We start from the raw sequence: 12,573 nt of genomic DNA, 5'->3' as shown, positions 1-12,573 counted from the left end.
CGCACCGGCACAGTCGCTAAAAATTATGTCGCTAAAGTAGAATGCGATCTTGGCATGCTATTATTGTGATAACCATGTTATAACCATAAATTTTTTAATTGTATTTAACCTATACTACGATTTGAAGTTATTTATTTTTTTGTGTTAAATAAAGTCCCATTTTAACTTGTAGCTATGTCTGACGAAGATATGGAAGTTGCTGAAGAGACTAATAATGATAAAGAAATGGCGGAGGGAAATAATTCTAAAGTTTATTTACCTGGAGTACCTTTAGAAGAGGGCGAAGAATTAGTTTGTGATCCCACAACCTACATTATGTATCATCAAGCTCAAACAAGTGCACCATGCCTTAGTTTTGATATAATAAGAGATTCTTTAGGAGATAATAGAGAAACATTTCCATTAACAGCTTATACCGTAGCAGGTACACAAGCGGCACAGTCTCATGTTAATCATATAATTGTTATGAAATTGTCAAATCTTTATAAAACTAGTAAGGACGATGAAGATTCCTCGGATGATGATGAAGAAGATAATATGAAAAACCCCAAAATGACAGGAGCTCTTATAAAACATCAAGGCTGTGTAAACAGGATAAGGGTAAATTTTTTAAATTAGCTTTAGATAGGTTATTATACATGATTAATTTTAGAGCACAATTTTAAATAACGTAGCGATTGCTGCTTCATGGAGTGAGCTAGGGAGAGTTAATATTTGGAATTTAACACAACAATTACAAGCAGTAGAAAATGATCAGTTACTTTCAAAATATAATAAAGAAAATATTGCTAACTCCACCACCCCTTTGTTTACATTTAATGGGCATCAGAAGGAAGGATTTGCTATAGATTGGAGTAATACTATGCCGGGGGTAAGGAGTATGGTAACATATTATTTTCTTTTTAAATTGGCTGGTAATATCATAGAACAAGAGAAATTACACTAGTACTTGTTTATCTGTTTCATGTCAATTACTGGTTAACTATAAAAAAAAAGATTCAAATAAAATATTTATTAAAACTAAAAAACGGTGCTGCATAGTTTCATATTAATATCTTTTATCTAAGTGGGAGTTTAGTCCTATTTTGTAAACTTGAGATCCTGAAATTAGTACCAAAATATTTCCAAAATCAAATTGTTTGTATTTGACTTTCTTATATATTTATCAAAGTGGTAAGAACCTCCAAAGAGCTTGAAAATATGTACTTTGGCAAAAGTTTTTGTCGGGTTCATTAACACATTCGATGACCTATTTATAAGCGCATTCTTTTTCTTCAATCCAATCAAATTTTTTATGTAGATAAAGTCAGTTTTGTCCCATACACCTATTTTGCAACATTTTTGCTGGGAAAAATTTTACTCGATAGGCAAAATCATGGAGGATGAATAAAATTTATAGAACCTTCAAGGGTTTTTAGTTAGCTAACTCTGACTGGTTACACTTCTTGATTAGTAACACTCAATTTATATTATCAAAGGGACAAACATGTCGGGTTACTCCCATATACCTGTTTTGTAACAATATTGTTCGGCAAAATTTTACCTGATCATCAAACGAAGTGTATGGGGCCAAAAGCTTTTGGTTAGCATTAGCCGATCCTAACTAAATACTCTCATTGAATGCTATCATTTAATTTCAAATTGTTGACACTATTTGTAACTTGATTTTAATTTAGGTTCTAGCCTCAGGAGACTGTAAAAGAGATATCCATATATGGCAACCTACCGAGGGAATGTCTTGGAAGGTAGATCAGAGACCTTTAATAGGACACACAGATTCTGTAGAAGATCTTCAATGGTCGCCAAATGAACGACACGTTTTGGCTTCGTGCTCCGTGGACAAGAGTATAAGAATTTGGGACACAAGAGCACAACCAAATAAGGCCTGCATGCTTACTGCAGACAGAGCGCATGAAACTGATGTAAATGTCATCAATTGGAACAAGAATGAACCGTTCATTGTAAGTGGTAAGTGAAATTAACATTGTTGCTAGAATTACACATACAATTTTAGTACGGTATAATCTCTATAATCTAGACACACTTTAATTTCGACATCCAGGAATTTCGACGATCTATGTGTCGACTCATAATTTGTTATCCTGGAGTTCCTGGACACATGTTTTATCTTGATAATGTGTTGGTGGTAGTGCAGCATTATTATACAGTCAACCAGTATAAAGTCATGTGTACTATATACATTTTGGATCAAAATGCCGAAAAGAAAGTACAGTAAGACCCCGCTTAATGCTGTTTCGTTTAGCGCTGTTTCGGTGTAGTGCTCTTTTATTTCAACCCGGGGATTCCGCGAAATTGCTCGCTGCACTATGGGGATTCCCCGAAATTGTGCGCAGCGCTAGTTTTCCAAATATGTACATAACCTATCTGAAACAGTGTAGTTGTGTTTCTTGTTTGGTGCGATGCTGTACGGACGCATTTTTATCAGTTGATATAACTATAACTGAAATTATGGACCAATTTGTTGAAAATGATCCAAATTTTGACAGGAGTTCAAAAGCAAGACGGGGTGTTATAGATGCTTTATCCACTTATCAACAACTTCTAACAGAACGCAAAAGGAAAACACAAATTATTAAATTAAACAAACAAAAACAATTATTAAATTTAATACCTAACCAATTTTCTATCCATCTTCCCCTAACCCCATTATTTACATGTATAGATAGCCTCGTTTAGCGCTGTTTTGCATTACGCTCTACTTTGATGGAACGTATTCTACACGTTAAGCGGGGTCTTACTGTATAACTCATTAACTTTAAAACAAAAGTGTGAAATTAAACTTATCCAGTGAACAAGCAGATATGGAACAAAACAAATCTATAACCGACTTTTTTAATATTATACAAAAATCGAATTATCTTGCTTTTAAGCAGTATAAAATATTATACTTAATTTATATAAATTTTTTCAAACATCTTTCTAAATACAGTTTCTCATTCTATTGAATTGAGACCTCATCACTCAAATACATATGTATTTAAACGTCATCTGAATATTCACTCTTCAACAAAATTGATTAACTGTAGATGCCTCTGTTAATCTGTTAATAAATATGCAAAGTGCCTCATGTAAAAATATCAGATTTATTTCCAACGTAGTTTTTTTGAAAAATGGTATTAAAAATTATGCTCTTACACAGGCTCTTATGGGAGTTGGGGGAAAAAACTTCATCAAACCTGAATATTGCTCTTAAAAATGGTTAGGATCGGGATTAAACACGAAAAATATATGCGAGCTAATGTGTTGTATAAATATTCACATATATTATATTTAATTCGTTCAAATTAGTTTATGTAAGGAAGGTACTACAACGAAACTCGCGTGTATAAGCATACGCTTCCCTCCCGCACCCCCTACCCCGTAAGATATCTATGGAACCTCCTTAAACTATTTATCTGAAGATCTTCATTTTGAAATGTTGGTTATTGTTACCAAAATATTCAAATTATTACAATTGTAGGTCTTGTGATGGTAATGCCAAAATCGTTTCATTGATACATTTTCTTTAGCCTTAGACAAATTAAACCTATCAAATCATATCATAATGGTGCTTTTAATGCAAGATGTAATTCTATAAACTCCCATGCTTGGTGAAAACAAGTAACTAAATGACACCGATTCTGTTCGATTAATAGCGAAAACACATTATAATGTTGAATGTCACGATGTGAATTGTATTTTATATTCCTCCCCTGTATTTTATATCGTTTTGTTATTGTACTGTGTATAATACTCCAGCCGAATTAGAGTTTAAGGAGGTTTATCTGATATGGAATTATTGACAAATATTCATAAAAAACTTAATAAGCTTATTAATATGAAGAAAAAAATTGTGACTGGTTTGGATACCTAAGAGACGATATATTAATAAAATAATTTTTCATGATTTAGTACAGATTTTTATGAGAATGCCGATTTTTTTGGTCTTTCCACTTAGAATGCGCAAAAATTGACGAACAGTTTCCACAGCAACTTGTATAAATAGAAAACCGATATCTAAGGAACCGTATGACAGCTCGTAGAAATCGATTAGGTACTTGTAAGACACATAATTTATAATAATTCTCCTTCAAACTGCTGTTGACTAACTTAACATCCATTATGTGTGATGGCGGCAACGCCGCGGTTATCGACGTGGCGTATTATTTGAAATTCGCACGTGTGACATATGATGTATATTTCAAGCTTAGGCATTCAAACAAACAGAATGATCGAACGCGAGCGAGCGAAGGCCGAGCCGAGCGTGCCAGCTAAGCCAGCCAAGTGCAATGTTGCCAAATCTTACTACTTTAGTCACTAGCGAATCTACAGAAACTCTCATTTGACTTTAGACGTACCCGATAAACCTTAAAGGTAAAAAAAATATTAGTAAACATTTTATTGCATTTTATGAAGGGGAAGATATGTATAATAATAATATTAACAAAGTAACTCAAAAGAAGTGACTCTAAGTTGACAAATTGCAAATAAGTAAGCAAAATTACTGTTTTTTCACTTTTTTATTGCCCATGAATATCTAGACGACCTATAGGAAAATTAGTAATTTTATGTTGTAGGCAATTAAATTACCTACAGTTTAATGTGTCTAAAGTCACTATTCACCAATTTGTTAATGTAAAATAAAGGTCGAATGCGGCAAAATCAGTTTTCAAAAATTGTGCATTATTATTGTAAAAAGCAATGGATGTTGATGAAATTTATGGAAAAGATGGTCAATCCAAAGACCAACATGTATGCTAAAGGCCGATTGTATTGACCGTGAAATTATAGGGATTTGTTAATTAATTTCGTTTGTTTTTTGCAACTAATTGTTTAATTACTAAACGTTATTTTTAAAAGTTAATATCGTAGATATAGGGTTTTAATTAATCCAAAGAAACGTATTGAAAAAGAAAATTTTCAAAAAGTTGAAATTAAGCAACCCTTTACAAGTAATAAAGTAGGACATACAAAACAGCTTTATAAAGAAATTGTCCCAAAATCATTAGAGCTTATTTTTACAGTAATTTAAAAAAATAGAAATCACCTACGCGTCTTTGTACCCAAGATGGCTTTTTTTTTATAACCTTAATTGTTAACCCATTAACGTCGATAAAAAAAAATCAAAAAATTATGTAAATTTTTAATACAAATAAGTAGTAAACATCTTTATTTAACACATTTAGTCAACTTAAAATATTTTTTCTCTAAATTAACCGAAAAACAAGGTGTTCCCATATGGGACCTTTAGGCGCAACGTCACTAGAAATGAGCAACAACGAAAAAAGTAAAAAGCAACTTGTTCTTTTAACAAAACCTTAAAATAATGAGTAAATATTATTACTGAGTATGAAACTTTCGAAAACAATCAACACATAAGCCAATATTACATTTGCAGCACATTGTTCTTCCTCGGCTACAGTTTTCACCACCACATCGTCTTCTTTTACCTTCAAGAATAGTGGTTACATAATGATGCATGCCATCATACCTTATATCGTTACTGACTCGAAAATCACTTACTGCTGCCCGAGGTATTCGTCCTGTAGCGCGAGCTGGTACTTTATATCTCGTTAGATGTCTGAAAATAAATTTAAAAAAAATCGTCAAAATATGATTCCTCTACAAATTGTTAGTTTTACTCTACCTGCAATATATTTCTCCTAAAGTCAAGTTGACAAACGCTTCCTGAAGGGTAATTCCACTAAAAGAAGATTTACAGCTAAAGATATTAGTTCAACCGAGCTACTGCCTAGCGGACCCATATGGGAACATCAATGTTTACAACAATATTATACATAAACAAATAATCAGTTAAATTATTCTCGAACAGAAATATGTTTTTAGATATAATAGTATAATAAAACACTAAAAGCAACTAGTATAGAATAAAATATCTAATAATTATTATTATACTTACACGAAGTTGATGTCCATGTTTTTTACAAACTCGTATAAACAAGTTTTTCACTCAATACAAAAAAATGTCAAATGTAAACACTTCTAAGGGCTTCATAAATCATACTGAAGACGTGCAAATAAGCAGATTAACGAAAGCTAGCAAAAAATCACTCTGAAATCCCACTTTTTATCTTGACGTTTATTGGTTCCATATGGTACCTTTAGGCGCTAATTTGTTAATTAACTGTTGGACGTATTGGAGTGGGATTTTAAAGGCAATTAAAGAAAGGGTTAAACTTTTATTTTCACAAAGTTTTACATTGATAGTTCATGTAATAAACGCACTAACAGCAGTAAAACGCCTAGCCCGCACATTCCCCTGAACACCGCTCTGGTTGCGCATGGAATTTTTTACTTGAACGTTTCAAATTTGGTTCAAAAAATAATATGTGAAGTATTTGATTCATAAGCAACAGTTAAATGCTTACTACTACCTACTTATTTTACTTTAAGCATGGTTCATAATTGCGTGATTGGTAAGATGAGAAATATTTTAGGTGGCGATGATGGATTCTTGCATATTTGGGACTTGAGAAAATTTCAAAACAAGACACCTTTGGCTATCTTTAAACATCATACAGAACCCGTTGTTACAGTAGAATGGCATCCAACTGATTCAGCTGTATTTGCTTCAGGAGGGGCAGATAATCAAATTGCGTTATGGGATTTATCTGTAGAAAAGGATACTGAGAATAGTGCTGAAGAGGTGGAGGTAATATCTGTAATATTACAAAATCAAATTTTTAATAATTTCAAAAATAAAAGTCGCCACATTAAAATTTGACTATTATTTTATTTTTTTAGGGACTGCCGCCGCAGCTTTTATTCATCCATCAAGGACAAAATAATATAAAAGAATTACATTGGCATCCTCAATTACCTGGTGTAATAATTAGTACTGCGGAAAGTGGTTTTAATATATTTAGGACTATTAGTGTTTAAAATATATTGTCACGTAATAAAAGAATATATATACAAATATATTAATGGAGTTAATTTTTATTTTCTATAAGGTCCAAATTTATTAAATGCCTCATTGTAGGTCTTCCGTGAGGGCAGTTCTACAAATAAATAAAATTATTAACTTGCCGAAGATTGTAATTCATAATGTCTTACCCAGGGTTGATCGATGTCTCCCATATGATCTATGAGGCATCTCATATCCGATTTTGAAAGATGTTTTCCGATCATTACTGATTTTCTGCATGCTCTTGAAGCAAACATTGCTCTAATCTTGCTAGGTCTGCACATCGTTTGGCCTGATTCCTAAGCAATGCAACGTCTATTTGAAAAATTCAATTCAGGGAGTCAAAAAAATATTTAAACAATTACAAATGCTTTCGTATCATAAATTCTTTTTCAAACAAATTTTAGGTGGTTGTGCGGCATTTCATTAAGATTGTGTTGTTAATAGTTGCAGTGGAATAAAAATAATTTTATTAATGTGCTCTTTAAAAGATTCAGGCTCCCTTAACCCCTTCATGCTTCTGCCCACACATGACTCAGGACTTGATTTTCTGTTTTACACACGCCCGAGTCACGCTTAGGCATAAAGTAATTCGTGTGGTTTTTGCTTTGCATCCCCAAATTAAACTCAGGATTTTTTATAAAAGCGTGTTTGTACACACAGTTTTCTACACTGAAAATTTTGAAGGTTATACTATTTCTTCATAGATGTCTTTCATTATCAACATACTTCTCAATTCTCACGTGAAATATTGGTTACATGTTTATACAAATTGTGACTTGCGCAATAGGCTATTGACTATGTACTTTAGATAGGAACTACAATGTAACAGAAAGTTTATTGTTTGATATGTTCAATTGACCCTAAAAAATGATAAAACCGCGGAGTGCTACCTTTTAAAGGGGTGCGTTTTTGAGAACGAAGTAAAAATGTGGTATTTTCAGTTTTTTGAGTTTTATTTGAAAACTATGCATTTTTTCACTATAGTTGTCATCAGAAAAGTTGTAGCAAATTCAATTTCCCATCGAAATGAGGCCTTCCGAAGTCAAAAAAATTTATTTTTAACAAAAATATGCCCAAAAATGAGTAAAAAAACCCGAAAAAATACGTTTTTTTTTTGGTTTTTGGCCCACAACTTTTTTCTGAGTTAGGTATAGGCATTGCTTCACAGAAAAAAAGTTGATGTTTTTTCCTTTAAAATAAGCATTTATAAAAGTACCTACGACTAATAGAAACCGAGATACATTGGATCAAAGTTGGCTACTTTTTGGATTTTTGCCCTTTTTTGACGATTTTTGTCATAACTTTTTTCTGAGTTAATTTAGGTATTTAGGTCTAATAAATTTATTAGACAAAATAATATCGAAAGTAATAACAATTTTATAAACATAAGAAAAAGTATTGTTGGTTAAATTGATATATCTCAGTTGATTTTAATTGTACAAACTTCTACCAGGCACCATTTTAAAGGTCTTGAAACCAGCTTTCCTTTGAATATGGCATTACGTATACCTAAAGTAAGAGGTTTCTTGGGATGGGAAATTCAAATTTTATGGACGATTGACTGTATCTCCCAGGGGGCGCCACAAGCGACCATTAGGATCCTTTTAAATCACTTCAACTTTTTTGTGCCACGGTGTATGTCATTTCGGAATAGAAAAATATTTTCCCCTATCTTTTCTAGTTACGAAATGTACACCTTATTGAAGTCTCTAGGAGCAGCCATTTCCGTTAAAAACTCATCTAATGATGATGCATGCAAATTATGTAGTTTCATTGAGATGTATCAACTTTCATTTAGCATTTTACATTGAAAATATAGTTCCATGATTTTTTCACAATAATTTTCGACAGAATTATATTACAAAGTATGCCAATCAATGTTACACGAAAATTATATGAACGAGTGAAAAACAAAATTCGCATTAAAACCTTGTCGACAGTGCAAGTAAATATCTAGATTTATTGATAAACCAACTTGCTGTTTATAAATTCTTCAACTTTTTATATTTTTTCTAACACCCATTAAATGTTTCGATGTTTGAATTGTATAATTTACACAGTGTAGACAAAAAAAATATCATTTATTTACTTTTTTGTAGTTCAACTGTTTTAGGGTTTAAGGTTGCCATGAATTTTTTTTATACTGATACAATAAATACATCCATGGTACACTTATTTGTATCATGAAATAAAAATTATAAAAAAATTTTGATATTAAAAAAATGTTTGTGTAGATTTTAAGTGAAAGGAAATTGAAAAGTATGTTTCCATAGCAGTTATTCTAGCAAATTTGATTTGATAGTAAGGTTTTAAGAAGTAATCAATTGGTTAAATGAAAAAATGTGTAGATATCCTTCTTGAAAAGGGATAAAATCGGGTAATAATGAACCAATATCATACCTGAAGCATAAATATCATTTCATCAATGTCATCTTTTGCAAAAACACAATTTTTGCTAACAGGAAAGGCTGTTACAGCTACTTTTTTAGTACAAGGTGCTGAAAAAATCCATAATTAAATATACATATATTACTTGGAACAAAAAAGAATCATTAGTTTATCTACTAAAAAAAAATGATTTTGATACAAAAATGTTTTGATTTTGGGCAGCAACATTGAAAAGGTCGTTTTATTTAAAAAAAAAAATTGTCTGTTAACAAAATCGCCTACAGAAAGCTCTTGAGAAAAATGGCATTATTTGCAGGTCTGTATATTTCGGTTTGTGTAGCAGTGTCATAGATTTAAATCTTTCAGTTCAGTAGGCGATGAAAACAAGATATTAATTGCTGTGGCTATCAGGTAATGTCATTATTGTCGTGTTTCTTTAGAATTCTCATCACTTCATACATACAAATTATGAAGTGCCCGCAGTGTACCAAGACAATTAAATGTATGTAAAACTAACGTTCACAAAACTTTAAAATTTAGATCCCAACGCACGTTTACAAGTTTGCCAGTGGTTGGTGAATGGCTTCGCAGAAGATAATAATTTGCTTCAATTGTTGTGTTCTGAAGAATCTTGTTTTACAAGGAACGGAGTTGTAAATTTTCATAATTTGCATGTGTGGAGTGATGAGCAATCAATATCTTGTTTTCATCGCTTACTGAACTCAAAGCTTTAAATCCGTGACACTGCTACGCAAACCGAAACATACACACCTGCAAATAATGCCATTTTTCTCAAGAATGGCTTTCTCTAAGCGATTTTCACAAGTGACAATTTTCTTTTTAAATAAAACGACCTTTTCAATGTTGCTGCCCGTTTTAAAAAAATATGACCACTGCAAAAGTTTTGACCGCTAAAAGGGAGAAGTAACCGGAGAAAACTATCACTCAATATATCGATTTGACTAAAGCTTTAAGAAATTATACGCCATAATAGTCCAAATTTTAACGCGATTGGGTTATGAAGTTATTAATTAAATTAGCTTTATTTTTGACAACTTTGAAGGCTTGTAACTCAAAAACGAAAAATATTTTATTTAACTTTTTTTCGTAGATCATATTTATCGTCGTGAATATGCAGTCAAATGTTGTCGGTGAAATTCACGGACACCCTGTATATTTAAATAAGAAAGTAAAATAAACCAATACTAAAAAAATATATTATACAGGGTGTTTGTAAATAAGTGCGAAATATTTTAGGAAGTAATTTTGTGGAAAAAAGTTCATATAAATGTAGGTCGAAATATGCTTCATTTCCGAGATACAGAGTGTTTAAATTTTAATTTTATATTTATTTTTGTTAATTATTTCAGTTTTAAAGTTATTGACTCCAAATTTGAAAAACGGTTTGGAGGGATAAATGTGCATTTTTTGGGGTGATCCAAATATTTCTACTTGCGTTCATGCCTTTCCCGTGTTGAAATTTTTTTTTAAATCCGCCATCAATTCTGAATGAAATTGGAATCTTCATTTTTTTTCGCAGGATGCACTGTTTTTTGAGGAAAAAAACTATTATATTATCTAGTAGGTTGCTGTCAATATCTCTAAATAAAATATAACCATCAAATTTCGAGTCAATATCTTTAAAATTCTTCGACATAATTAATAAAAATAAATAAAAAATTAAAATTTAAACACTGTATCTCGGAAATGAAGCATATTTCGACCTCCGTTTATATGAACTTTTTTCCACAAAATAACTTCGGCAACCACCCCCTAAAATATTTCGCACTTATTTACAAACACCCTGTATAATAATTTACTATACCTAAATGTGGCTTTAAGTAATTTATTATAGTAAAATACTAGTAATAAGGATGACACTGCACAACTTTATTCAAAAGAAATTTGCAGCTGAAGCAAACAGAATTCTTGTTGAGACTTACGGTGACTATGCTCTGTCGCAAACAACATGCAGAGATTGGTTTAGACGTTTCAAAAATTATGATTTTGAGGTTGAGTATAAAGAACACTTTCAAAAATTATGATTTTGAGGTTGAGTATAAAGAACACTCTGCCACACCGAAACAGTTTGAAGATGAAGAATTGGAGACATTAGTTGATGAAGACTCATATCAGAAGCTAGCTAAACTTGCAAAATCATTAAGAGCTGATCACAAAATTGTTTCGAAAATTTGGAAACATTAAGAATGATTCAAAAAGCAAGGACAATGGGTGCAGTACGAGTTGAAGTCTAGAGATTTTTAACGGTGACTTTGCTCGTGTGAACAGCTGCTTTGGGGGCAGAAAAGGAAAGGTTTTTGTATCGTATCGTAACTGGCAATGAAAAGTGGATATGCTATGATAATCATAAGCATTGAAAAGTGTGGAGCAAGCCCGGCCATACATCAACATCATCAACAAAGCCGAATATCCACGGTTCCAAGTTTCTGCCCTGCATTTGGTGATATAAGCCCCTCAAACCGAATGAAACGACTACAACTGATGCTTTTGAACCGAGCATTGAAGGAAAAATGGCTGCTATATGAGCAGAGACATGACAAAGTGATTTTGCAGCATAACAACGCTCTGCCACATGTTGCAATACCAGTGAAAACCTACTTGGAAACGAGTAAATGGGAAGTCCTAACCGCCATATTCACCAGACATTGCCTCTTTAATTATCACGTTTCAATCGATGATACATAGTGAGCTGTCTTCATAAAAATATGAAGACGACAAAAAATGAGTGGACTCTTGGATAATCTCAAAGGGTGTGTCGTTTCTCCAACACGGAATTGAAATGCTGCCAAAAAGATGGAAAAAAGTAGTGGCCAGTGATGGACAATGCTTTCAGTGACGTTTTTTACAATTTTTTTTAAAAAGCATTTTTTAATCATTAAAAAAAAACAGTGAAAATTACATATTCAACATCCCATTATATTTCAAATTTGTTGTGAATTTAAAAACCAGAATTCAATTACTTATGATTTCATCTTAAGATAATTATTTATGAGAAACACATCTGTAATTATCAAAACGGCTTTAGAAAGTTATTATTTTCGCTGTACTTCTCTTCAGTTTGAAGCGCAAAAAGTAAAAAATTTTAACTATTCTAAGTATGTATAAGAATATACCTGATTCGTCGATCTTGAAAGAAAATCCATTTTTCTTAAATATGTCTATATTGTCAATAAGAATATTTTCATTTCCGGCAGTTAATTCCAATGGTTTGGGACTAAAAAAAAAAAAATTAT

The 12,573-nt window shown here is 31.9% G+C and overlaps 2 protein-coding genes across 3 annotated transcripts in view; one reads left to right on the top strand and one right to left on the bottom strand.

Annotated features, from left to right (window-relative positions):
• The first annotated feature begins 55 nt into the window (after positions 1–55).
• Positions 56–6,948, top strand: LOC108916389 (glutamate-rich WD repeat-containing protein 1). The gene is made up of 5 exons (XM_018722633.1): positions 56–600; positions 653–871; positions 1,677–1,968; positions 6,459–6,673; positions 6,766–6,948. Exons 1-5 carry the CDS (start codon positions 175–177, stop codon positions 6,901–6,903), a joined length of 1,290 nt encoding a protein of 429 aa, XP_018578149.1. The 5' UTR covers positions 56–174; the 3' UTR covers positions 6,904–6,948.
• The window catches only part of LOC108916388 (mismatch repair endonuclease PMS2), a 21,431-nt gene continuing 15,769 nt past the window's right edge, over positions 6,912–12,573 (bottom strand). The window contains exons 6-9 of one of the 2 annotated variants that reach the window (XM_018722631.2): positions 12,454–12,554; positions 9,332–9,429; positions 7,078–7,227; positions 6,912–7,022 (exon numbers count right to left, since the gene is read on the bottom strand). In XM_018722631.2, coding sequence (XP_018578147.1) covers positions 6,954–7,022; positions 7,078–7,227; positions 9,332–9,429; positions 12,454–12,554 — 418 coding nt within the window. In that variant the 3' untranslated portion in view covers positions 6,912–6,953. Of the gene's footprint in view, positions 7,023–7,077; positions 7,244–9,331; positions 9,430–12,453; positions 12,555–12,573 lie in introns of those variants that run through there. The other variant, XM_018722632.1, reaches the window with a different exon arrangement.

The sequence above is a fragment of the Anoplophora glabripennis genome, unplaced genomic scaffold (genome assembly GCF_000390285.2).
Source record: "Anoplophora glabripennis isolate ALB-LARVAE unplaced genomic scaffold, Agla_2.0 scaffold1440, whole genome shotgun sequence".
NCBI classification, from domain to species: Eukaryota; Metazoa; Arthropoda; class Insecta; order Coleoptera; family Cerambycidae; genus Anoplophora; species Anoplophora glabripennis.
Note: the sequence above shows the minus strand (reverse complement) of the source record. Positions and strands in the feature narration are given on the sequence as shown.

What these genes read in the sequence shown, in the direction of transcription:
- LOC108916389 (XM_018722633.1), top strand. Translation starts at nt 175, where the DNA reads ATGTCTGACGAAGATATGGAAGTTGCTGAAGAGACTAATAATGATAAA. An exon ending in TGAACCGTTCATTGTAAGTG is followed by an intron (nt 1,969 to 6,458) that starts GTAAGTGAAATT and finishes GAAATATTTTAG; the next exon opens with GTGGCGATGATGGATTCTTG. An exon ending in ATAGTGCTGAAGAGGTGGAG is followed by an intron (nt 6,674 to 6,765) that starts GTAATATCTGTA and finishes TTATTTTTTTAG; the next exon opens with GGACTGCCGCCGCAGCTTTT.